General features: G+C 45.1%; 1 protein-coding gene and 1 long non-coding RNA gene across 7 annotated transcripts in view; one reads left to right on the top strand and one right to left on the bottom strand.

The window, feature by feature from the left end:
- LOC132533884 (uncharacterized) overlaps window positions 1–23,834 on the top strand; it is an 89,858-nt gene that overhangs the window by 13,303 nt on the left and 52,721 nt on the right. The window lies entirely within an intron of this gene.
- Window positions 1,230–23,247, bottom strand: UCP3 (uncoupling protein 3). Of its 4 annotated transcripts, XM_060176839.1 has the most exons (8): window positions 23,133–23,247; window positions 13,275–13,332; window positions 13,115–13,244; window positions 12,487–12,688; window positions 12,039–12,239; window positions 7,763–7,864; window positions 7,124–7,304; window positions 1,230–3,160 (listed from the first exon to the last, which is right to left on the bottom strand). In XM_060176839.1, the coding sequence occupies exons 3-8, from the start codon at window positions 13,238–13,240 to the stop codon at window positions 3,046–3,048; spliced, it is 927 nt and encodes a 308-aa protein (XP_060032822.1). In that variant the 5' UTR covers window positions 13,241–13,244; window positions 13,275–13,332; window positions 23,133–23,247; the 3' UTR covers window positions 1,230–3,045. The 4 variants fall into 4 exon arrangements, with proteins under 4 accessions (XP_060032822.1, XP_060032820.1, XP_007520309.1 ...); XM_060176837.1 differs by having other exon boundaries at window positions 13,115–13,332; XM_007520247.2 differs by lacking the exon at window positions 13,275–13,332 and having other exon boundaries at window positions 23,133–23,245.

Genomic DNA, 23,834 nt, shown 5'->3' with positions numbered 1-23,834 from the left:
AATAATAAATGAATAAAATATAAAAAACAAAAGAGAAAAAAAAGTAAAAAAATGCCCGGCAGGAGCAGTGTATTCATAGTATAGGCACTTAGCCCCAGCAATTATACCCTAGTGACAATAAGAAATAAACAGAGCAGTAGTAGTAAGTAGTAGTAGTAGTAATCATTATTATTATTATTAAAGGGTAGGGGGTGAAGTTTGAACATAGTTCTGTCATCACAGGCTGCTCAAAAGCAGAAAAAAATACTTACGGGGGTCAGGCGGTGGTGCAGTGGTTTAAGTGCATGTGGTGCAGAGTGCAAGGACCAGCGGTTCGAGCCCCTGGCTCTCCACCTGCAGGGGAGTCGCTTCACAGGCGGTGAAGCAGGTCTGCAGCTATCTTTTTCTCCCCCTCTCTGTCTTCCCCTCCTCTCTCCATTTCTCTCTGTCCTATCCAACAATGAACAACATCAACAATGGCAATAATAATAACCACAATGAGGCTACAACAACAAGGGCAACAAAAGGGGGAAAAATGGCCTCCAGGAGCGGTGGATTCATGGTGCAGGCACTGAGCCCAGCAATAACCCTGGAGGGGAAAAAAAAAAAAAAAGAAATAAAATACTTACATCCCTAGTCATCATCATCACCCTAAATGATGTCCAGTGCCAGGCTGGCAGCTTGTTAGAATCCCAAACTTGGGTGCCTGAGGCCTCCAGATGCTACAGGTTCAATTTCTTCAGCACTACCTTATACCAGAGTTGAGAATTGCTTTGGTTTTCTTCTCCTTCTCCCTCCTCCTCCCTTCTTCTCCCTCCTCCTCCCTCCTCTTCCCTCCTCCTCCCTCCTCCTCCCTTCTCCTCCTCTTCCTCCTCCTCTTCCTCATTAAACCAGAGCACTGCTCAGCTCTGGCTGATGGTGGTGCAGGGGATTGAACCTGGGACGTCGGAGCCTCAGGCATGAGTCTCTTTGCGTAACCATTATGCTATCTACCCCCACAGTCTTACTCTTCTTGTTCTCTCTCTCTAAATAAAGTGCAGTATTTATTTATTTACCAGAGCACTGCTCAACTCTGGCTTATGGTGATGCTGGGGTTTTACATCCGGTTGTCAGTTCAGGTCACTGGTTCCAGTCTACTTCTTTCAGATAGAGGAGCAGCTGACCTTCAGAGAGGGCCATATAAGTTGGAAGGATCAGATCTGGCCCAGCCCTGACAAACAGAAAAGCCAAGAAAGAGAAGGTAGATGTGGTGTTGTTTCAATCTCACACCAAAGTGTGAATTCTTTTATTGAGCCATAGTTTTCTAAAAATTCAAAGTCCTGCTACTTCAGACTTTTGTCCCAGCATTTGTGTCTTCTTCCCTAAGCCCCGAGTCCTTGGGTGCCTCACAGTCTAGCGGGGTGGTGGGGGCTGCTTGGGAGTGGGGCTCCTGCTCCTCCCCATCGTCCCCTGGGGTCCCTGATTCTTTTTGGTCTCTATTCTCAACAACTGTGCCTTCCAAAAAATGTCTTTACTGGCCGCTTCTCACTGTCCTGAAGAAATCTCCCCCAGGTATCCCAAGTTCCCACTGTCCTTACGTTCACATTTCTGATTTTGCTGTTCAAAGGCACTGTCACTTCCAGCTTCTTCCTGAGCCTCAGAACCCCAGTGAGGTAGGAGGGAGGCATGATGACTCCCCATTTCACAGGTAAGGGGACTGAGGCCACCCTTTTGATTCTCTGGGGCTGCCCAGGAGTACTTCAGGATTTCATCCTTCATGGGCCTGGTACGGCTTTTGGGGCACAGCTTCTGTTTTCTTTGTTGTCACATTTCTGAGAATCCCTGTGGACACGTTGCACACACAGCTGGTGAACCACAGCTAACTGAAGGCTGCAGGGCTTCTTAGGTGATTTCTGGTCTGCCACGTGCCACTGTTGTCTCGTGCTTGCAGTCTTCCCTGCTTATAGTTCATTGTCTAATCAGATTTTCCAGGAGACCTAAGTTTTAGACTTCCATTTTATCTTTATGAATCTGCTTTGATTTGTTTTCTTTTGCCTAAATGTTAGGCATCCACCCTAATGGGTTTCAAAAATTAATATAATTTATTTTCCATTTGTCAGTGGTAAACACAGAAGTTATTTTATTATTTTATTGTATTTTTTGCCCCCAGGGTTGTTGCTGGGGCTCGGTGCCTGCACTAGGAATCCTCTGCTCCTAGCAGTCATTTTTTTCCATTTTTGTTGCCCTTGTTGTTGTTACTATTGTTATTGCTGTCGTTGTTGGATAGAACAGAGAGAAATTGAGAGGGGAAGGGAAGACAGAGAGGGGGAGAGAAAGATAGACAACTGCAGGCCTGCTTCACCACTTGTGAGGCAACCCCTCTATAGGTGGGGGGCAGGTGGCTCGAACCAGGATCTTTATGCTGGTCCTTGCGCTTTGCGCCATGTGTGCTTAACATGCTACGCTACCACCCAGCCCCCTCAATTTTTTAAAAATACTTAAAAAAAAGATTTTATTTATTTATTAATGAGAAAGATAGGAGGAGAGAGAAAAACCAGACATCACTCTGGCACATGTGCTGCCAGGGATCGAACTCAAGACCTCATGCTTGAGAGTCCAAAGCTTTATCACTGTGCCACCTCCCGGACCACAATTTTTTTTTTTTTAAGACAAAGTTCTGAAGACCAGAATAGTTCCTCCTCTTCTATTTCCTTTTCTTCCCTTTTTTTTTTTTTTTGGATAGGACAGAGAGAAATTGAGAGGGGAGGGGAAGATAGAGAGGGAGAGAGAAAGAAAGAGACACCTGCAGACCTGCTTCACCACTTGTGAAGTAAACCCCCCCCCCGCCCCCACCACAGGCGGGAAGTCAGGGGCTTGAACTGGGATCATTGTGTGGGTCCTGTGCTTAGTACAATGTGCCCTTAGGCTGGTGTGCCACTGTCCAGCTCCATATCCTCTTCTATTTCTTGAACCAGCAACAAGTAAACAGTTCTGTAAACATGTTTGGGTCTGTGTTCTTGCGTGTGTGGCTCTAATTATTTATCCCATTCTTAACTGTTCTGTTAAGGATCAAGTGATCTGTCTTATTCAAAATGGAGATTCCCGTAACATCTGGACTTTCATCAAGGCCCGTTTCAGCTGCTCGTAGGTGACGAACATTACCACATTCCAGGCTCCCAAACGCAAAAAGGAGGGTGTAAACCTGGTGAGAAAACCAAAGCATCAGGTGGAGAGGACTGAAAGCCTCATAGATTTACCATGTCCTCCCTTTCTTGGTGTGGGTGGCAGAGGACCAAGACTCCTGCTAGTCACCAGGATTTTCTGAGATCTGTTCAGGCTTTTCTGTCTCTGAAGCAGGAATTTAGGCAGAAATCTGAGTCATCTAAGGACAGAAAACATGATCTATAAGGCAGCTATGACTGTTGCTATGTTTCTTTTTTTCAGAAACTGAGAGGAAGGGAGTTTAAGTAGCTCAATAGAGAGCATACAGATAGTCTCTGAAGGGGCCAGGTAGTGATGCGTCTGGTTAAGCACACACACAACAGAGCTCAAGGACCCCAGTTCAAGCCCTTGGTACCCATCCGCAGGGGGGAAGCTTCATGAGTGGTGAAGCAGAGCTGCAGGTGTCTCTTTCTCTCCCTCCCTTCTCAATTTCTCTGTCTCTATACAGTAGTAAATTATTTTAAAAAAAAAAGTTACTGAACTGTCTGACCTGCTGCTGGGTGTTTCTGAGCTCATTTATACCTTTAGTGATAATCTTCCACCCTCATCCCCACCCCCCACCCCCCATGGCCAGAATACAAAAAGCAAAAAGATGTGTGACACCAAATTAGCTTATCTTCCAAGAAGTGGGGAAGACTCCTTTTAGTTTTGTGATTTTGAGCAAATTACTTAATTTTTCTAAGTTTCACTTTTCCCCCTTTGCAATGTGAGGGAAGTAACAATACCCACATCATAGAGTTGTGGGGATTAAAGGAATAAAAATATAGCACTCAGCACAGGACCTGCTATCCACAAGGGTCAGTAAATATCACCTACTTCTCTGCTGTTCTCTGAAGGAAACAAAGCTTACTTGAGATGCCTAATACATGTTTGCAGAATGAAAGAGTAGTCAGAGGCTGAAGACTGATAATAGAAACACTAGTAGGAAAAGAAAGCCTTTCAGATGGAACCCGGCTTTATTGTGTTATTCCTGGAGTTGAGACTAGTTGGGTCTAGTCTAGCAGTGGGCACCAGGAAACTGCTCGCTCAAGAGATGGGTGGGGGTGGGGGTGAGAGAGTCAGACAGATTGCTTAGCAGTAGGTTGGATGACAACATGCGGAGTTGTATCGATGGTGTGGGTGCAAACCTTGGTTCTGTCATCTGAACTTTGTGATTTTGGACAAGTTGCCTGACCTTTCTGAACTTCCGTTCAGATCAGGGGGCTGTTGAGATCATATATATAAATAGTTCTTAATGCTGAGTGATTCACAGTCATGAAGATTGTTAATATTCTGCATTGTTGAGTGCTGGCTTTGTGTCAGATTCTGGAGGGTTAAACATGTATACACTTCCAGTCCTCAGCTTCAATGAACTTGACTCTACTGTGAGGTTGACTGAAACATAAGTATGTGTGTGCACTGGGAGGTGGTGCAGTGACTAGAGTGCATGAGGTCCTGCACTACGAATCCACTGCTCCTGGAAGTTATTTTTTCCCTTTTTTGTTGCCGTTGTAGTTATTATTGTTGTCATTGCTGTCATTGTTGTTGGATAGGACAGAGAGAAATGGAGAGAGGAGGGGAAGACAGAGATGGGGAGAGAAAGACAGACACCTGCAGACCTGCTTCACAGCCTTTGAAGCGACTCCCCTGCAGGTGGGGAGCTGGGGACTCAAAGCCCCCGTCCCTGCACTTTGCTACATGTGCGCTTAACTGTCTGGGCTACCGCCTGGCCCCCTATGTTTCTTTCTTTCTTTCTTTCTTTCTTTCTTTCTTTCTTTCTTTCTTTCTTTCTTTCTTTCTCTCTCTCTCTCTCTCTCTCTCTCTCTCTCTCTCTTCTTCTTCTTCTTCCCTCCCTCCCTCCCCCTCTTCTTTCCTTCCTTTCTTCCTTCCTCCCTCCCTCCCTCCCCCTCTTCCTTCCTTCATTTCTTTCTTTATTTCTTTATTTTTTTTTTTTCCAGAACATTGCTCAGCTCTGGCTTATGGTGGTGCTGGGATTGAACCTGAGACCTTTGGTGCCTCATTCATGAAAAGCTTTTCATATGTATTATGCTATGTCCCTAGTGCTCTCTCTCTCTCCCTCTCTCTCCCTCTTCCTCCTCCTTATCCACTTCCTCCTAATCCTTTATTTAAAATTTATTTATTTATTTATTTTAACTTTTGTTGCCCCCACCCTTTTTATTGTTGTTGTTGATATCATCGTTGTTAGATAGGACAGAGAGAAATGCAGAGAGGAAGGCAAGACAGAGGGGGAGAGAAAGACAGACATCTGCAGACCTGCTTCACCGTTTGTGAAGTGACTCCCCTGCAGGTGGGGAGCTGGGTGCTCTAACCAGGATCCTTATGCTGATCCCTACGCTTTGCGCCACGTGCTCTTAACTCCCTGCACTACTGACTGACTCCCAATCCTTTATTTTTTGAGATAGAGACAAAGAGGCGGAAAGAGACCACAAAACTGAAGCTTCCTTCAGTGTGGTAGGGGCCAGGATTGAACACGTGATACACACAGAGTAAAGCAGTACATTATCCAAGTGAGCTATATTTCATCATCCCTCTGTCTCTATCTATGAAAAAAAAAAAGTTAGCCTGGAGCAGTGAAGCCCTGGTGATGACAAAAAATTAGAAAAATAGTGATATTGTGGAAGTTAAAATTCAAGGGAGAAGGGAAATTTCTTTTTTCAAATTTCTTTATTGGTGGATTAATGGGTTACAGTCAATAGTAAAATATAGTAGTGCGTACATGTATAACATTTCTCAGTTTTCCACATAACAATTCAACCCCCACTAGGTCCTCCTCTGCTATTATGCTCTAGGACCTGAACCCTCCCCCAACCCCAGTCTTTTACTTTGGTGCAATACACCAGCTCCAGGCCAAGTTCTGCTTAGTGCTTTCTTTTCTCATCTTGTTTTTCAGCTTCTGTCTATGAGTGAGATCATCCCATATTTATCCTTCTATTTCTGACTTATCTCACTTAACATGGTTACTTCAAGCTTCATCCAAGATGAGGAGAAAAATGTGAAATCACCATTTTTAATAGGTGAATAGTATTCCATTGTGTATATATACTACAACTTACTCAGCCACTCATCTGTTGTTGGACACCTGGATTGCTTCCAGGTTTGGGATGTTTAAAATTGTGCTGCTATGAACATAGGTGTACACAAATCTTTTTGGATGAGTGTGTTTGGTTCTTTGGTCTTTTTTTTTTTTTTCTTTTTTCTAGTTGTCCCTAGGTCTTCACTTCTCTAGAATGACTTTTTCAGATAGAAAAACAGAGACAGAGCTAGAGACACCACAGTACTAAAGCTTCTCTCAGTGAGGTGGGGGCTGGACTTGAACCTGGGCTGTGCCTAAGACAAAGCAAATGAACTATCCAAGTGTGCTATCTGGTTGACTCAGAAGGGAAATTTAATTATCTTAGAGTATTAGGAAGCAGGTGGCATTTGAACTAGTGTTGAAGGATGACTGATATTTAAAGCATCTAGAAAACGTGGGAAGGTCATCTATGCAGAAAGAATGGGAAATGTTAAGACACAGAATCAAGGAAACTTCATGCACATTGGGCACTTCAGCGGCTGTTGGGAGTGACTCTCCCTTGTGATGGCAGGTTGGGAATAAGTCTCAGGATTCCATCCTCCTCTCCTGCCTAATAAGTTAGGAGTAGACAATAATTTTACCTATACCCAGACACTTTTATCTCATATAAGCCTTCTCAGACTCTCAAAATCAGATCCCCCCCCCCCCCAAACACACAATTTAGTTTCCATAGTTTTTTGTACTCTCCTCTGTGGTACAGTGTTTTGTGCTGTTCACCACTACATGCCTAGTCAATGAGGTAGACACATTGTATATGGAAGGAAGGAGGGAAGGAAGGAAATAGAAAAAAAAAGAGTAATGAAGAAAGAAAGGATGGAAAGAAATCCAGGAGTTTTCTAGGAGAGAGTGTGGGAGGGAAGGGAAGCTCACCCCTTGTAGAAGGCTGTAGGTCCTTCCTGGGCCACCATCTTCATCATACAGTCCAGGGGGCTGTGGTACTGGCCAGGGGGCGAGTTCATATACCGAGTCTTTACCACATCCACTGGAGAGGCCACCACTGTGGCACAGAAGCCAGCTCCAAAGGCAGAGGCAAAGTGACAGGGAAAGTTGTCTACAACAGAGAAGGGAGGAGCAGACCCAGACCTAGGCTGTGAGATAGGAGTGGGACTGCTTTCTGTCCCATGCGTCTTCATCCTTTGTCCCTAACTAAACTATATTCCTTAGCAGAGGGATAGTACTTCTCATGTCTCTGTAGACAGGGCTGAGCTCTTGGTAGGAACTGAGAAGACAGAACGAGGTAGTCCAGAGTGGGAGAGGTACCCAGCTGAACCACCTCATTTGTAGCAACTGAGGTAAGAGAGTGGGAGACCCTTGCTTAAAAGGTGTGTAATGGTGGACACCAGCCCTTCCTTGTTTGTCACAGAATGCTACCAGGCACTTGTTACTGGCTCTTCTCTCTGTTCCTTCTAAAGCCCCGCTGTCTCTGGGTGCTGCTCAGTGTGTGGAGTTCCAGGCTCCCTCCCTGCTTGGGGGTGGGGGTGGGGTGATGCCTGGAACCCAGAGCCTCACCAGTGAGCAGGTGATAGTCTAGCAGCTTCTCTTTGATGATGTCGTAGGTTACCATCTCAGCGCAGTTGACAATGGCATTCCTTGTGATGTTGGGCAGAGTTCCTGTTAAGGAGAGGATTGGGTGATTAGTGGGAAATAGGAGGAGAGGACCCCCTGGCTTCAAGGTCCCAGGTCCAATTTTGGGCAGAGGGCATGGTGCCCAATCACAGTGTTTCAGAGTATCTCTGCCTCAGCCGAGCAGATTCCACCTATGCTAGTGTTAACTGCTCTCAGGTTGTCCCTGAGACCCTTCTTGGGTTTGTTTGGGCCACTTTTGAGAGGATAATCTGCAATAGCCACCCAAATTAAATGCATTTCCCTGAGATCTAGCTGCAGCCAGAAAAGGAGAAAGGAGGTTGGGCTCCTGAATGTGACTCTGGCACAGCTGGAGGAGAGCATTAAGCCCAAGTCCTTGGTTTCACTGTGATTCACAGCTCTGCCTTTAACTTTTTTTGCTAGGTCACTTTTCTTCTACTTTTTTTAAAAATAATTTTTTAAAAATCTTTTAAAATTTTTATTATCTTTATTTATTTATTGGATAGAGACAGCCAGAAATCAAGTGGGAAGGGGGAGATAGGGAGAGAGACAGAGACACCTGCAGCCTTGCTTTACCACTTGCTTTACCATTCTCCATGCAGGTGGGGACCGGGTGCTCGAACCTGGTCATTGAGCATTGTAACAAGTGTGTTCAACCAGTTGCGCCATCACCCGGCCCCTATTCTTCTACTTCTTTTATTATCTTATTTTATTTTTATTTTTTTAAGATTTTATTTATTTATTAATGAGAAAAATAGGAGAGAGAAAGAACCACATATCACTCTGGTACATGAGCTGCTGGGGATTAAACTCAGGATCTCATGTTTGAGAGTCCAGTGCTTTATCTACTGCACCACCACCTGAACCACGCTTTCTTTTTTCTTTTTTTTTTTTTTTCCAGAGTTATTGCTGGGGCTTGGTGCCTCCATTATGAACCCACTGTTCCTGGAGGCCTTTTCCCCCATTTTTGTTGCCCTTGTTGTGCCTTTGTTGTTGTTGTTATTACTGTTGTTGTTGTTGGATAGGACAGAGAGAAATTGAGAGAGGAGGAGAAGACAGAGCGGAGAAGAGAAAGATAGACACCTGCAGACCTGCTTCACCGCTTGTGAGGCAACCCTCCTGCAGGTGGGGAGCCAGGGTCTTGAACTGGGATCTTTCCCATGGTCCTTGTGTTTCACGCCATGTACGCTTAACCTGCTGCACTACTGCCTAGACTCCCTGGATCACATTTTATTATTATTATTTTTACATTTAATTAATTATTTTTTATTATCTTCATTTATTTATTGGATAGAGACAGCCAGAAATCAAGAAGGAAAGGGGGAGATAGAGAGGAAAAAAGATAGACACCTGCAGCACTGCCTCACTACTCATGAAGCTTTCCCCCTGCAGGTGGGGACCGGGGACTTGAACCTGGGTCTTTGCACATTGTAACATGTGCACTCAACCAGGTGCACCAATACCCGGCTCCTATTTATTTATTTTTGTCTCCAGGGTTATCTCTAGGCCTCAGTGCCAGCACTACGACAAATCCACTGCTTCCTATGACCAATTTTTTTTTCTTTATTTGATAGGACAGAGAGGGGAGGGGAAATGATAGATAGATAGATAGATAGATAGATAGATAGATAGATAGATAGATAGGAAACACCTACAGGTAGTCCAGGAGGTGGCACAGTGGATAAAGCATTGGATTCTCAAACATGAGGTTCCGAGTTCAATCCCTGGCAGCACATGTACCAGAGTGATATCTGGTTCTTTCTCTTTCCTCCTCTATCTTTCTCATAAATAAATAAATAAATAAATTCTCAAAAGAAAAAAGAAAACAAATGGACCTACCCTATGACCCTGCAATTCCCCTCCTGGGGATATATCCTAAGGAACCCAACACATCCATCCAAAAAGATCTGTGTACACATATGTTCTTGGCAGCACAATTTGTAATAGCCAAAACCTGGAAGCAACCCAGGTGTCCAACAACAGATGAGTGGCTGAGCAAGTTGTGGTATATATACACAATGGAATACTACTCAGCTGTAAAAAATGGTGACTTCACCGTTTTCAGCCGATCTTGGATGGACCTTGAAAAAATCGTGTTGAGTGAAATAAGTCAGAAACAGAAGGATGAATATGGGATGATATCACTCTCAGGCCGAAGTTGAAAAACAAGATTAGAAAAGAAAACACAAGTCGAACCTGAAATGGAATTGGCATATTGCACCCAAGTAAAAGACTCTGGGGTGGGTGGGTGGGTGGGTAGAATACAGGTCCATGAAAGATGATGAATGACATAGTGGGGGTTGTATTGTTAAATGGGAATCTGGGGAATGTTATGCATGTACAAACTATTGTATTTACTGTTGAATGTAAAACATTAATTCCCCAATAAAGAAATAAATTATATATTAAAAAAAAAGAAAACACCTGTAGTAACTGCTTCACGATTCATGAATTGTCCCCCTGTAGGTGGGGAGCAGGGGCTTGAGCCTGGGTAATGTGTGTGTTTAACCAGGTGTGCCACTACCCACCCCTTCTTTTTTTTTTTTTTAAATAAAAGTTTTACTTACTTTGAGGGGGAGGGAAAGAAAGGTGCGCATGAGAATCACTCTGGAACTTGTGATACTAGGGATTGAACTTGGATCTCACGCTCTTAAGTTCAGAGCTCTAGCTACTGTGACACCTTCCAGGCCACTCACTGGTCGCTGTTACTTTTCAAGGACTCATGCCCTTGGTCCACATGTGGCAGACTTCAGCATTTAGACACTCAGGGAATCCTAAAGTCTTGCTCTCATGTTCCCTCCTTAGTGTCTCTCTTCCTCTCTCTCTTTACTTTTTGATTATCTTTATTTATTTATGTATAGAGATAGCCAGAAATCAAGAGGGAAGGGGGAGGTAGAGAGGGAGAAAGAGAGACTATATGGTGGCGCACCTGGTTGAGCACACATGCTACAATGCTCAAGGACCCAGGTTCAAGCCCCCAATCCTCACCTGCAGGGGGAAAGCTTTGTGAGTGGTAAAGCAATCTTGAAGGTGTTTCTCTGTCCCTTCCCCTACCACCCCTTTCCTTCTCGATTTCTGTCTTGATTCTGTCCAATAAATAAAGGTAGTACCAAAAAATTAAAGAGAGAGAGAGAGACACCTTCAGCCCTACTTCACCACTTGCAAAACTTTCCCTCTGCATGTGGGGACTTCCAGCTTGAACCTGAGCACATGTGAATTATATTATGTGTACTTAACTAGGTGTGCCGCTACATGGCCCCTAGTGTGTTTCTTTGCACCCCCTTCTTTCTGTGACTGCATCCTCCAGTTAAGTTACCTCTGTTTCTTCTCTGTGCCCTGCAATAATCCTCTGAGGTCCTTGTTTGAGATGTCCATCCCATGCCACTTCCCCTCCTGAGCCTGAATGATCTTCCTACCTCTGATCTGTACACCCAGGTGATCTGGTATATCCTGTCCTTTGGTACAAGCTATGTTCCTCTGAGTCTCTGTATGACACAGGCTCCTCTGAGTGTGTTTGAGAGCTATGGGGGGTAGGGAAGGTGTCTTCAGTCTCTTTGATATTTACTTACTTCTTTCTTTTTATAACCAGAACACTGTTTAACTCTAGTGTTTGGTGGTTCTGGGATTCTCAGAGCTAGGACTTCAAGTCTTTTACATAAGCATTATGCTATCTCCCTGTCCCTGTTTACATGTTGTTATGAGAGAAAGATCAGACCACTGCTCAGTTCCGGCATGTGGTGGTACTGGAGACTTAACTCAGGCCCTTAGGTATGAAAGTCCTGTGTTCCAATGTGTTGAGCTGTCTTTCTGATCATCTTCTATTTATTTCTGTCTCCCTAGCAACAACCTACCGGCATGATGTGAAGGGTTAGCAAAACAAACTGAATTGGTTTGTGAAGTCCTTGTGGCTGGGGTGTTCTTTCAGAATCACTGAAATACTCCAGACTGGGAGTTCTCTGTCTTTTTTTTTTTTAACTTGATTTTTATTTCTTTTTAATAGAGACAAAAAGAAATAGAAAGAGAGAGGGTGAGGGGAAAGAGTAACACCTGCAATACTGCTCTCACTTCCTCCTTGCAGGTAGGGCTGAGGGCTTGAACCTGGGTCTTTGCACATAATGTGTGCACTCTACCAGTTACACTACTACCTGACTCCAGGGAAAGCTCTGTCTTGAGGTATTCTGACCCTGGCATCCACACCTACCTTTCCACAGGCCCCTGATCCCTTCCTCCCTGGCAATGGTCCGGTAAGCATCCATTGTCCCAGTGTATTTTCTGTTGCTCCCTGGCCCCAGGTGCACACTGGCCTGGAATCGCACCTTCACCACATCTGTGGGCTGGGCACATGTGACCGCCATGGCCCCTGTGGTGCAGCCTGCCAAAATCCGGGTCGTGATGCTGGAATCTGGGGAGGTAAGAGAGTAAGATGGTACTGCTCCACCCAGCACCTTTCAGGACCTGAAACTGTTCTCTGTGGGGCTGTCCTGCCAAGTACTGCCCTCCTTCTGGGTCCCCATCCTCACTCTTCTTGCAGCTTGTATCCACAGCTTCCCAGGCCCCAACTCTGCCCAAGTCTGCTCTGTTCCCCTGACCCACACACTCAGATCCAGCCCTGTCCACCTCCTCAGTAACCACAGGACAAGGACACTCACAGTCCGAGCCTTTGGGGGTGTAGAACTGCTTGACAGAGTCGTAGAGGCCGATGCGGATGGAGGCGAAGCTCATCTGGCGCTGTAGGCCGGCAACCAGCCCATTGTAGGGGCTGCGGGGGCCCTCGGTGCGCACCATGGTCAGGATGGTGCCCAGCACGCCGTGGTACCGGGCACTCCTGGCCGCCTGGTTCTCTCCCTGGATCTGAGGGATACCACCGTAGAGGCATGAAGAATTGGGGAGGGAAGCCAGCTGGGATTGGGGTATGAGCATGGTGGCAGTGTCACATCCCAGTAAGAGCAGTCGGGGTGTGGGCTGCAGTGTACAGGCCCCCAAACTGTTATATAAGCAATGTGCTCCTCAGTCTGCCCAGCTTTTCCCATTGCCACTAGCCATTCATGCATAAAGTCCTTACTTTGCCTCACAATCCTGGCTTACAAAGTAGGGCCAGGCCATGAATTTTCATTCAGAAATGAGAATTTTTTGGTCTTGGGCAAATGTGATGGCAAGGAAGAGGCAAGGAAGGATATTGAGCAAAGAGCAAGAAGGAGTTTGTGTGGGGACAGCATTTTGTGCTGGCGATGACGGCTGTGCCTCCCTTGATGTGAACAGTGGCTTCTAGGCACCTACCTGTAGGCGGACCTTGGCTGTGTCCAGAGGGAAGGTGAGCAGGTCAGCGAAGCAGGCTGCTGTGCCTGCCCCCAAGAACTTCACAGCTGTAGTAGGGGGCACCTCAGAAGACTTCAGCCCAACCATGGTCCTGGAAGTTCTGCCCAGTGCTCCAAGACACAGTGAAGGCCCAAGAGAGAAGTGGCCTATCAGCCCTGGGCTTTAGTGCAGGGAGGAGGCTGTGGGAGTCAGTCAGAGGAGACAGGTGGAACTTGTGTCACCAGCACTGGCCCAGGTGGCTGCAGCTCCAGAGCAGCTCTGAGGAGTAATTATTTAGTTGTGTGAATCTGATGTGTAAAGGTAGGTCATTTTCCCATCTCTTCTCACATGGGAGTGTCTCCCTGCTACCAGCCCAGTGGATTTTGTTGTCTACAAGGGGAAACTGAGGCTTAGCTGAGGACCAGGTTAGCTTCCAACTTTACCCCATGATCCTGAGGTCCTTCCCCAACTGCTTCCTGGGAAAGAACTGTGCCCTGAGGTGTGGGGAGAGCCTGCTGTTTTTATCACTTGAAGCCATTCTAGCCCAAATAAATAAATGCATCTCCTGACTCAACTAAATTTTTTAAAAATGTTTTTAAATTTTCAAAGATATTTATTTATTTATTATTGGATAGCGACAGAGAGGAATGGAGAGGAGGGGGGAGATAGGGAGAGAGACAGAGAGACGCCTGCAGTTACGCTTCATCACTTGTGAAGCTTTCCCTCTGCAGGTGGGGACCGGGGGCTTGAACCCGGGTCCTTGCACACTGTAATGTGAGCACTTAACCAGATGTTCCACCGCTTGGCCCCTCAACTAAACTTTTTTTTAATATTTATTTTATTTATTTATTCCCTTTTGTTGCCCTTGTTGTTTCTTATTGTTGTAGTTATTACTGTTGTTGTCATTGTTAGATAGGACAGAGAGAAATGGAGAGAGGAGGGGAAGACAGAGAGGAGGAGAGAAAGATAGACACCTGCAGACCTGCTTCACCGCCTGTGAAGCAACTCCCCTGCAGATGGGGAGCCGGGGTTCGAACCAGGATCCTTATGCCGGTCCTTGTGCTTTGCGCCACCTGCGCTTAACCCGCTGCGCTACAGCCCGACTCCCTCAACTAAACTTTTCATCTTGAAGTCTTTTGTTGTTGTTGTCTCTAAGGCTACATATATATGTATCTACATTAGGAGATTAACGGCTTACAGTTAACAGTAAAATACAGTAGTTTGTACATGTATAACACTTCTCAGTTTTCCCATAATAGTTCAACCCTCTCTAGGTCCTCCTCTGCCATCATGTTCCAGACTTGAACCCTCCCCGCAACCCCAGAGTCTTTTACTTTGGTGTAATACACCAACTCCAGTCCAAGTTCTGCTTTGTGTTGAGTATATTCTTTTTTGTTTTTGTGGAGATGGGACCTTGGGAATACTCTGGGCCACTTTTTCATTTAGATAAACACAGAAAAAGAGGGAGAGACACCATTTAGACCCAGTGATTCAGGAGGTGGCACAGTGGCTAAGGCACTGGACTCTCAAGCATGAGGTCCTGAGTTCAATCCTGGCAGCACATGTGCCAGACTGATGTCTGGTTCTTTCTCTCTCTCTTCTATCTTTCTCATTAATAAATAAATAAAATCTTTAAAAAAAAAAAAAAAGAACTTCCCTTTGTGGGAGTTGGGCAGTAGCACAACGGGTTAAGTGGAGGTAGCGCAAAGTGCAAGGACCAGCATAAGGATCCTGGTTTGAGCCCCCGGCTCCCCAACTGCAGGGGAGTCACTTCACAGGTGGTGAAGCAGGTCTGCAGGTGTCTATCTTTCTCTTCCCCTCTCTGTCTTCCCCTCCTCTCTCCATTTCTCTCTGTCCCATCCAACAACAATGACATCAATAATAACAATAATAACTACAACAATAAAACAACAAGGGCAATAAAAGGGAAAATAAATAAATATTAAAAAAAAGAACTTCCCTTTGTGCTCAGACCCAGGCCACACACATGACAAGGCAGACACCGTAACCCATGATCTATCTCTCTGTTCCCTTGGGGGGGTGTCTATATCTATATCTGTGTATCTATCTATATAACTATCTATATATCTCCAGAGCAATGCTCAACTACTCAGCCTTTGTCTTCCCTTGACTCTTCCCATCCCCCAGCCCCCCTTTTCCCTACTGAAGGGCAGCAGCTGCCAGGGTGGACAGTTCCCTTCAGGAGACTCTGACTCCTTTACCTGGGGCTAGAGGGAGAGAGAGAGAGACAGAGACAGACAGAGAGAGAGAGAGAGAGAAAGTTTTTGTGTGTCTGCTTCTCCCAATCCTCCTAGAGCCCACATCTTGCTGCCTCTTCTCCCCAAGCCCTGGCACTTTCCCCGTCCCTTTGTCTCTGATATGACCTGGACTCCTGGAAACCTCAGTGTCCTGAACCTGAGATCCTGACCACTGGAGGTGGGGAGGTCCTTGGAAGTCAAGCTCATGTGTATCAGTTCTCCTTACGCCGGTCCTTGTGCTTCAAGCCATGAGTACTTAACCTGCTGCACTACCACCCAGTCCCCTTTAGCTCACTTTTTAATATTTTATTTATTTATGTATTTATTATTGGATAGAGACAGAGCAAAATTGAGAGGAAAGGGGGAGATAAAGAGGGAGACAGACACCTACAGCACTGCTTCACCACTCATGAAGATTTCCCTCTGCAGATGGGGACAAGGGGCTTGAACCTGGGTCTTTGCTCACTGTGATGTGTACGTTTAACCAGGTGCGCCACCGCCTGGCCCATTAGCTCACTTTTTAAAAGCGAGAGAGAGAGAGAGAGAGAGAAAGAGGGAGCGAGATAGTCCACAGCACTGAAACTTACTTTAATGCAGTGGAGGCCGGCTCAAACCTGTGGCTCATACAAGGCAAAACAAAGCACAACCTCCGTGAACTACTTGTATAGCCTTTGACTCGATTTTAATATTGCAAACTGCAGCCCAGACAGAGGTCACCCAGTGAGCAGAGGTGGGCTTGCTGCAGGGCTGTGTCACTCCAGTGCATCCTGGACCTCGGTCCTCACTGAGGTGTTGTGACAATATCAGGTTCTGCAAGGTACTTTGTGGGCTCATGGACTGGGCCTATCCCCCGGGAGATACTGCGTTCTCCTGGCCAGGAAGTAGGACCACCAAGCAGGACTTCCCTACTAAAATGTATTTCTCCTCAGCTCTGGTCCCACAAGTGTTTCCGCTTTGGGTGGAGAGCTCCCCAAGGCAAGGACAGGGCTACTACTAACCCCATTTCCCTGTGCAGCCCAATACAATGAGGCCTAGGGCTTTAGGGTCCTGGGAGGAATAATTGGTCAGAGAAGCCCATCTTCTGAAGTAAGGAAATGGGAAATGATGTCTGAGATGCCCATAGTGACCTTTGGTGGAGATCTTCAAATGTCAGGGCTAGACTTAATCTAGCAATGAACAGGAATGGTTGGTGTCACGGGGCCTGGAGATAGCTGCCTGGGTAGAACGTAGTTATCGTGTTTGGGGACGTAGGTCTGAGGCCTGGCACCATATGGAAGCACCGTGCATGCCACCAGGGTAGTTCTTAAAATTGTATAGCTGTGCTGTGGTATCTTTCTTTTTCAAAATTTTATTTTTTAACTTTATTTATTTATTTATTTGATAGAGACAGAAAAATTGAGAAGGGAGGGGGAGATAGGGAAAAAGAGACAGAGAGATATCTGCAGCCCTGCGTCACCACTTGTGAAGCTTACCCCCTGCAGGTGGGCAACAGGGGTTTGAACCTGGGTCTTTGCTCACTGCAATATGTGTGCTTAACCAGGTGTGCCACCGATTGGCCCCCTGTGGTATCTTTCTTGATCTCTCTCTCTCTTCCTCTCTATCTTTCTCTGAAGTTTAAAGGAAAGGAAAAGAAAAAACGTGCACTAGAAGTAGTGGATCCTGCAGACACAACACCCTGGCTGGCACACACATAGAAAAAATTAGGGAAATGCCAGATCTGTGTTCAGGGCATGCTGGTCTTAGGGTGCACTGGCTCACATTGGGACTGGACATAGATAAGGCCACAGTAGTGGGTACAAATCTGGGCTGCTCCTTTTAAAAAAATTTTTAAAATCATCTTTATTTATTTACTGAATAGAAACAGTTAGAAATCAAAAGGGGGGGACTGAGTGGTGGCACAACTGGTTGAGCACACATTTTTTTTCTTTTTTTTCTTTCTTTATTGGGGAATTAATGTTTTACATTCGACAGTAAATACAATAGTTTGTACATGCATAACATTTCCCAGTTTTCCATATAACAATACAACCCCCACTAGGTCCTCTGTCATCCTTCTTGGACCGGTATTCTCCCACCCACCCACCCCAGAGTCTTTTACTTTGGTGCAATATGCCAATTCCATTTCAGGTTCTACTTGTGTTTGCTCTTCTGATCTTGTTTTTCAACTTCTTCCTGAGAGTGAGATCATCTCATATTCATCCTTCTGTTTCTGACTTATTTCATTTAACATGAATTTTTCAAGGTCCATCCAAGATCAACTGAAAACGGTGAAGTCACCGTTTTTAATAGCTGAGTAGTATATATACTACAACTTGCTCAGCCACTCATCTGTTGTTGGACACCTGGGTTGCTTCCAGGTTTTGGCTATTACAAATTGTGCTGCCAAGAACATAGGTGTACACAGATCTTTTTGGATGGGTGTGTTGGGTTCCTTAGGATATATCCCCAGGAGAGGAATTGCAGGATCATAGGGTAGGTCCATTTCTAGCCTTCTGAGAGTTCTCCAGACTGTTCTCCACAGAGGTTGGACCAATTGACATTCCCACCAGCAGTGTAGGAGGGTTCCTTTGACCCCACACCCTCTCCAGCATTTGCTGCTGTTACCTTTTCTGATGTCTGACATTCTCACAGGAGTGAAGTGGTATCTCGTTGTTGTCTTTATTTGCATTTCTCTGACAATCAGAGACTTGGAGCATTTTTTCATGTGTTTCTCGGTCTTTTGGATCTCTTCTGTGGTGAATATACTGTCCATGTTCTCTTCCTAGTTTTGAATGGGGTCATTTGTTTTCTTGTGGTTGAGTTTGGCAATCTCTTTATATATTTTTGTTATTAAACTCTTGTCTGATGTATGGCATGTAAAGATCTTCTCTCATTCTATGAGGGGGTCTCTTGGTTTGGGTAGTGGTTTCTTTTGCTGTGCAGAAGCTTTTCAATTTTATGTAGTCCCATAGGTTTATGCTTGTCTTAGTCTCCTTTGTAATTGGATTCGTTTCATTGAAGATGTCTTTAAAATTTATGCAGAAAAGAGTTCTGCCAATATTTTCCTCTAAGTATCTGTTAGTTTCTGGCCTAATATCCAAGCCTTAATCCACTTGGAATTTACTTTTGTGTTTGTTGAAATACAGTGGTTCAGTTTCATTCTTCTGCATGTTTCAACCCATTTTTTCCAACACCATTTGTTGAAGAGACTCTGTTTTCCCCATTTAATAGTCTGGGCATCTTTGTCAAAGATTAGATGTCCATAGGTGTGGGGGCTTACTTCTGGGCTCTCAATTCTATTCCACTGGTCAGTGTGTCTATGAATGTTCCAGTACCAAGCAGTTTTGATGACAACGGCCCTATGATACAATTTGAGATCTGGGAGTGTGATGCCTCCAACTCTGTTCTTTTTGCTCAAGATTGTTTTGGCAACTCTAGGTCTTTTCTGGTTCCAGATAAACATTTGTAGCATTTGTTCTATTTTCCTAAAAAATGTGCTTGGGATCTTGATGGGGATAGCATTAAATTTGTAGATGGCTTTGGGTAGTATATTCATTTTGATGATTTTTAATTCTTCCAACCATGAACATGGAATATCTTTCCACTTCTTTGTGTCTTTTTCAATTTCTTTGAGTAGTGACTCATAATTTTCAGTATATAAGTCTTTCACTTCTTTCATTAGGTTTACTCCTAGATATTTTATTGTTTTTGTTGCTATAGTAAAAGGAATTGATTTCTGGATTTCAACTTCTTCTAAATTAGTGTTTGCATAGAGGAATGCCCCTGACTTTTGAATGTTAATTTTGAAGCCTGACACCTTACTGTATTTCCTGATGATTTCCAAAAGCTTCTTGCTGGATTCATTAGGTTTTTCTGTGTATACTATCATGTCATCTGCAAATAGGGAGAGTTTGACTTCTTTTCTTCCAGTCTGTATCCCTTTAGTTCCTTGCTCCTGCCTGATTGCTATGGCAAGAACTTCTAACACTATGTTGAATAATAATGGTGATATTGGGGAGTTGGGCTATAGCACAGTGGGTTAAGCGCAGGTGGCGCAAAGCACAAGCTCTCTAATAACCTTGAGATAATTAGTGTTTTCTTCCAGGGTCTCATTTGTTGTTTCTGCATTTCTGATGACAATTTTTTATTTTTTATTTATATATATATTTTTATTTCTTTATTGGGGAATTAATGTTTTACATTCAACAGTAAATACAATAGTTTGCACATGCATAACATTCCCCAGTTTCCCATATAACAATAAAACCCCCACTAGGTCCTCTATCATCCTTCATGGACCTGTATTCTCCCCACCCACCCACCCCAGTGTCTTTTGCTTTGATGCGATAGACAATTCTTTCAAACTCTTTACTCACTACTGTGATTATTTCCTTAACTAGTGTTTAGATGTTGACCTCATTATTTTGTGCTTCAACCTTTGGGGGGCTTTTAGCTGGACTCTTTTCCTGGTTCATTTCTCCAATATTTTTTCTTGTTGGTTTAACCATTTTATGTAGTATGTTATGAGGTCTCTCTCTCAGTACTTTTCAAATTACTGATCACTCTTGCCTGGTTTGACTTGTGTTTAAGTAAGGTAATTAAAGGGTTCATAGTTGTGGAAATTAACAGTTGTTTCAATATTATTTTAGTCCCTGAGTTGGAGCACAGTGGTTTTAAAGCCTCTTTTGTTCTTTTTCTTCCTGGTAGACTATGGGAGCCTGAGGGCTTTTAAATTATAAGTAGGCTTCTTAGCTTAATTACTGACTCCTGACCAAGAGATAAAGCAGGATGTGGCAGAGATAATCTAGTGGTTATGCAAAGAGACTCTCACAGCCCCACTGCTAGGCCACCAAGGTATAGATCTTCTTCTGAGTTTCCTCATTAGTTCTCTGTCCCCTGGTGTCAGCTAAGGGCCTTCCCGGTGCTCCAGATTCTGAGGGCAGTAGCAACGGAGACTCACAGTTGCATTTAGTGAGTCTTAGGGGAGTGCTCTCCTCCCTTTAGCTGTCTTTCTGTTGGTGAAACAGACTGGAGGTGGTGTCTCAACTGGTAAACTGCCAGATAGTTACCAGCCGCTTAATCTCTCCCTTAATCTCTCCATGAGCCACACATGTTTGCACTCACCGGTGATTTGGTGGGTTCCTGAAGTCGTTCTAGTCCTGTCTTGTTGTGGTCCGAGGTGGTCTCTTTTGGTATTCCTTGTTGGTCTGTGAGAGGAGAGGAGAATAGAGAAACACAGCTGCTGCTGCTCCGTAGCCCCACCTCCAGAAGTTCCTCCCTGAGCACACATTTTACAATGCACAAGGACCCAGGTTCAAGTCCCGATCCCCACCTGCAGGGGGAAAGCTTTGCGTGTGGCAAAGCAGTGTTGCAGGTGTCTCATTCTCCCTCCTTCTCTATCACTGCCCTCTGTCTCCATTTCTGGCTTTCTCTATCTAAATAAATAAGGATAGTAATAAAAAAAGAAACTGAGGGAGTTGGGTGGTAGCGCAGTGGGTTAAGCGCACATGGCGCAAAGTGCAAGTACCAGCGGAAGGATCCTGGTTCAAGTTTCCCTCCTGCAGGCGAGTCCCTTCGCAATCAGTGAAGCAGGTCTGCAGGTGTCTATCTTTCTCTCCCCCTGCCTTCCCCTCCTCTCTCCATTTCTTTCTGTCCTAATACCGACAACATAAAAACAACAACAATAATAACGACAACAATAAAAACAGCAATGGCAACAAAAAGGAAATAAATAAAAATTACCTTACAAAAAGAAAATGAAAAGGAAGGGTGAGATAGAGAGGAGAGACAGAGAGACACTGGCAGCACTGCTTGACCTTTTGCAAAGCTTTCCCCCTGCAGATGGGGACCGGGGCTCAAACCTGGGTCTTTGTGCATTGTAACATGTGCACTGAATCTGATGGACCACCACCTGGTCCCACAGCTACTGCTTTCTCATTTACACCAGCTTCTTGAATTGCAACTTGAGGAACCCTAGCAGCCAGACTACTTTTGTGACTGGCCAGTAAAGGAAGAGGTTGAGAGCAAACCCTTTGTCCCTCTAGCTGCCCGGGCACTTGTGGGATGGGATGTACTTGCTTGTGGGGTAGTGGTGCCTGTTTCTTCTTCTCTTTTTTTTTTTAAAGTGACGGTGGGTAGAGAAATTATCTTTTTTTTTTTAAAGTATTTTATTTGTTTTATTTTTGAGAGAGATGCAGGGAGAGAAAGATACAGAGAGAAATACCAGAGCACTGCTCTGCTCTGGCTTATAGTGGTGCAGGGGATTGAACTTGGAACTTCGAGGCCTCAGGCATGAGAGTCTCTTTGCATAACCATTATGCTATCTACTCCCACCCCCTGTTTGTTCTTTATTGAAGGCTTTCTTGGGGCCAGGTGGTGGTTCACCAGGTTAAGCGTACATGTCACAATGCACAAGGACCCAGATTTGAGCCCTGGTCCCCACCTGTAAGGGGAAAGCTTTGCAAGTAGTGAAGCAGTGCTGCAGGTGTCTTTCTGTCTCTCTCCCTCTTTATTTCCTCCACCTTCTCAATTTCTGACTGTCTCTATCCAATAAATAAAGATAGCAACAATAACAAAGGCTTTCTGCACTAGGTACCATACCGGGGCTCCCTAGCCATTAACCCTTTTTCTATCCAGTCTTTTTTGCAAATAAAACATAGTTGCAATGCTTATTTCAGCTTCAAAAACAAGAGGCCTGAGAGATAAAGACAAAAACAAGATGCTGAGAGAGAAATCTGGGACTGGAGCCCAGGTCTGATTGACCACTGGGCATGCTCTACTGCTAGGCTCAGACTTTGGGGAGAAGTCAGAGGCCCTGGAGTGACTTACTCATAGAATAGATTCTTGGCCCTCAGCAGCAAACATCCTATACCTGGCTGGAAATATGCCTTAGAATCAAGTTCCCTGTGTTGACAAAATAGCTCCCTTGGATGCTTGGCTGAGTATGACCCAGATTCAAGTGTGGCCCCCACTGCACTGGAGAAAATTTTGGTTCTGTGGTCTCTCTCTCTCTCTCCTCCTCACTCCCTCTTTATCTCTGTCTCTTTCTCTGAGAAAGTTATCCTGGAGTGGTAATGACAACAAAAGAAAGAAATAGATGAAGAAGAGAGAGCAGAGAAAGAAAGAAAGAAAGAAAGAAAGAAAGAAAGAAAGAAAGAAAGAAAGGAAGGAAGGAAGGAAGGAAGGAAGTTCTCAAGCAGTAGCTCTGAATTGGATTGAACATTCTGTTCTGAGATCACCCCAGCCCAATGCCACATTTCCTTTCCCATTTGGAACCACCTTACTAGCAAAGCCCTCCCCCTTCCACCCTCAGTAGCTCCCTTAAAATCCCCCTTGAGTGACAGCTCTGTACTCCTCCCTGCGTGAGACCTGGGCCAAGTCTCAAGCCTGAGATGCCCCCACCAGCTCTACTCAGGAAAAGGATCCCTTGGAGCCTCCTGGGAGTGGGCTTTCAGTTCCAGAGCAACTCTGTTGGGAACTCTGGGACAGACTAAGGAGAAAGACACTTTAACTGCAAATATTTGTAAAGTCAGAGCAGAGGAAGTCACTAGAACAAGGAAGGTGAACTCAGGGCAGGTGACTCTGGTGATGGGGTGAATCCCAGCCCAGCCTCAGTGTCCTCACTGGGGCTGTATTTCCTTCATCCAGACAAGGTGGGGGTGAATTCAGTCTCCCTAGCTGTACCTGGCTATTCTCTAAGCTGCCACGAAGGGGAAGGAGTGGGGGGGGGGACAGGGAAGTAAGGACTGAGAATGGGGTCTTACCTCGAGTCTAGTCAGGGCAAGGGAAGCACAGGGGCTCCTTAAAATTCTTGAGGGCCCATCTCAGGAGGCAGGGGCCGGGCTCTGTTTGCTTCCTTGCCATTCACTGTGTCTCTGCATCTGGGACTTGGCACCTCTTTTTATACTGTCCAGCTGACCTGAAACTTTATCCCAGAGAAGCTGGTTGACAGCCTGATCACTTGACAGGAGGCGGCTGGTGAGGGGCAGGGGGAAGGGGAAGGTCAGACTTGCAGATCTGTTTTAGTTCCCTTGACTGGGGGTTCTCTAAATAACTCCTTCCAACTGCTAAAAGAAGAGCTACCTCTGTTGCTAACTGTATATAGAGGTGTGGGGGAGTCAACTTTGAGATTCCAAAGGTCAAGGTCTCCTATGATAGGTTGGGCAAGGCCTCCTCTTCATAGCAGTGAGAATTCTTTTTTTGACCTCCAGGGTTATGGCTGGGGCCCTGTGCCAGCACTATGAGTCCACTGTTTCTTCTGGCCATTTTTTTTTTCCTTTTTATTTGATGGGATAAAGAGAAATTGAGAAGGGACGGGGAGACAGAGAGGGAGAGAAAAAGAAAGACACATGCAGACCTGCTTCACCGCTTGTGAAGTGCTTTTGACGTAGGTGGGAATTGGGGGCCTGAACCCAGTTCCTTTCATGAATCCTTGACCATAGTATTATGTGTGCTTAGCTGGGTGC

The sequence above is a fragment of the Erinaceus europaeus genome, chromosome 17 (genome assembly GCF_950295315.1).
Source record: "Erinaceus europaeus chromosome 17, mEriEur2.1, whole genome shotgun sequence".
Taxonomy (NCBI): Eukaryota; Metazoa; Chordata; class Mammalia; order Eulipotyphla; family Erinaceidae; genus Erinaceus; species Erinaceus europaeus.
This window is presented reverse-complemented; position numbering and strand designations above follow the sequence as displayed.

What these genes read in the sequence shown, in the direction of transcription:
- UCP3 (XM_060176837.1), bottom strand. Translation starts at nt 13,240, where the DNA reads ATGGTTGGGCTGAAGTCTTCTGAGGTGCCCCCTACTACAGCTGTGAAG. An exon ending in GATCAGGGGCCTGTGGAAAG is followed by an intron (nt 7,865 to 12,038) that starts GTAGGTGTGGAT and finishes TCTCCTTAACAG; the next exon opens with GAACTCTGCCCAACATCACA. An exon ending in CCTACAGCCTTCTACAAGGG is followed by an intron (nt 3,161 to 7,123) that starts GTGAGCTTCCCT and finishes TTTTCTCACCAG; the next exon opens with GTTTACACCCTCCTTTTTGC.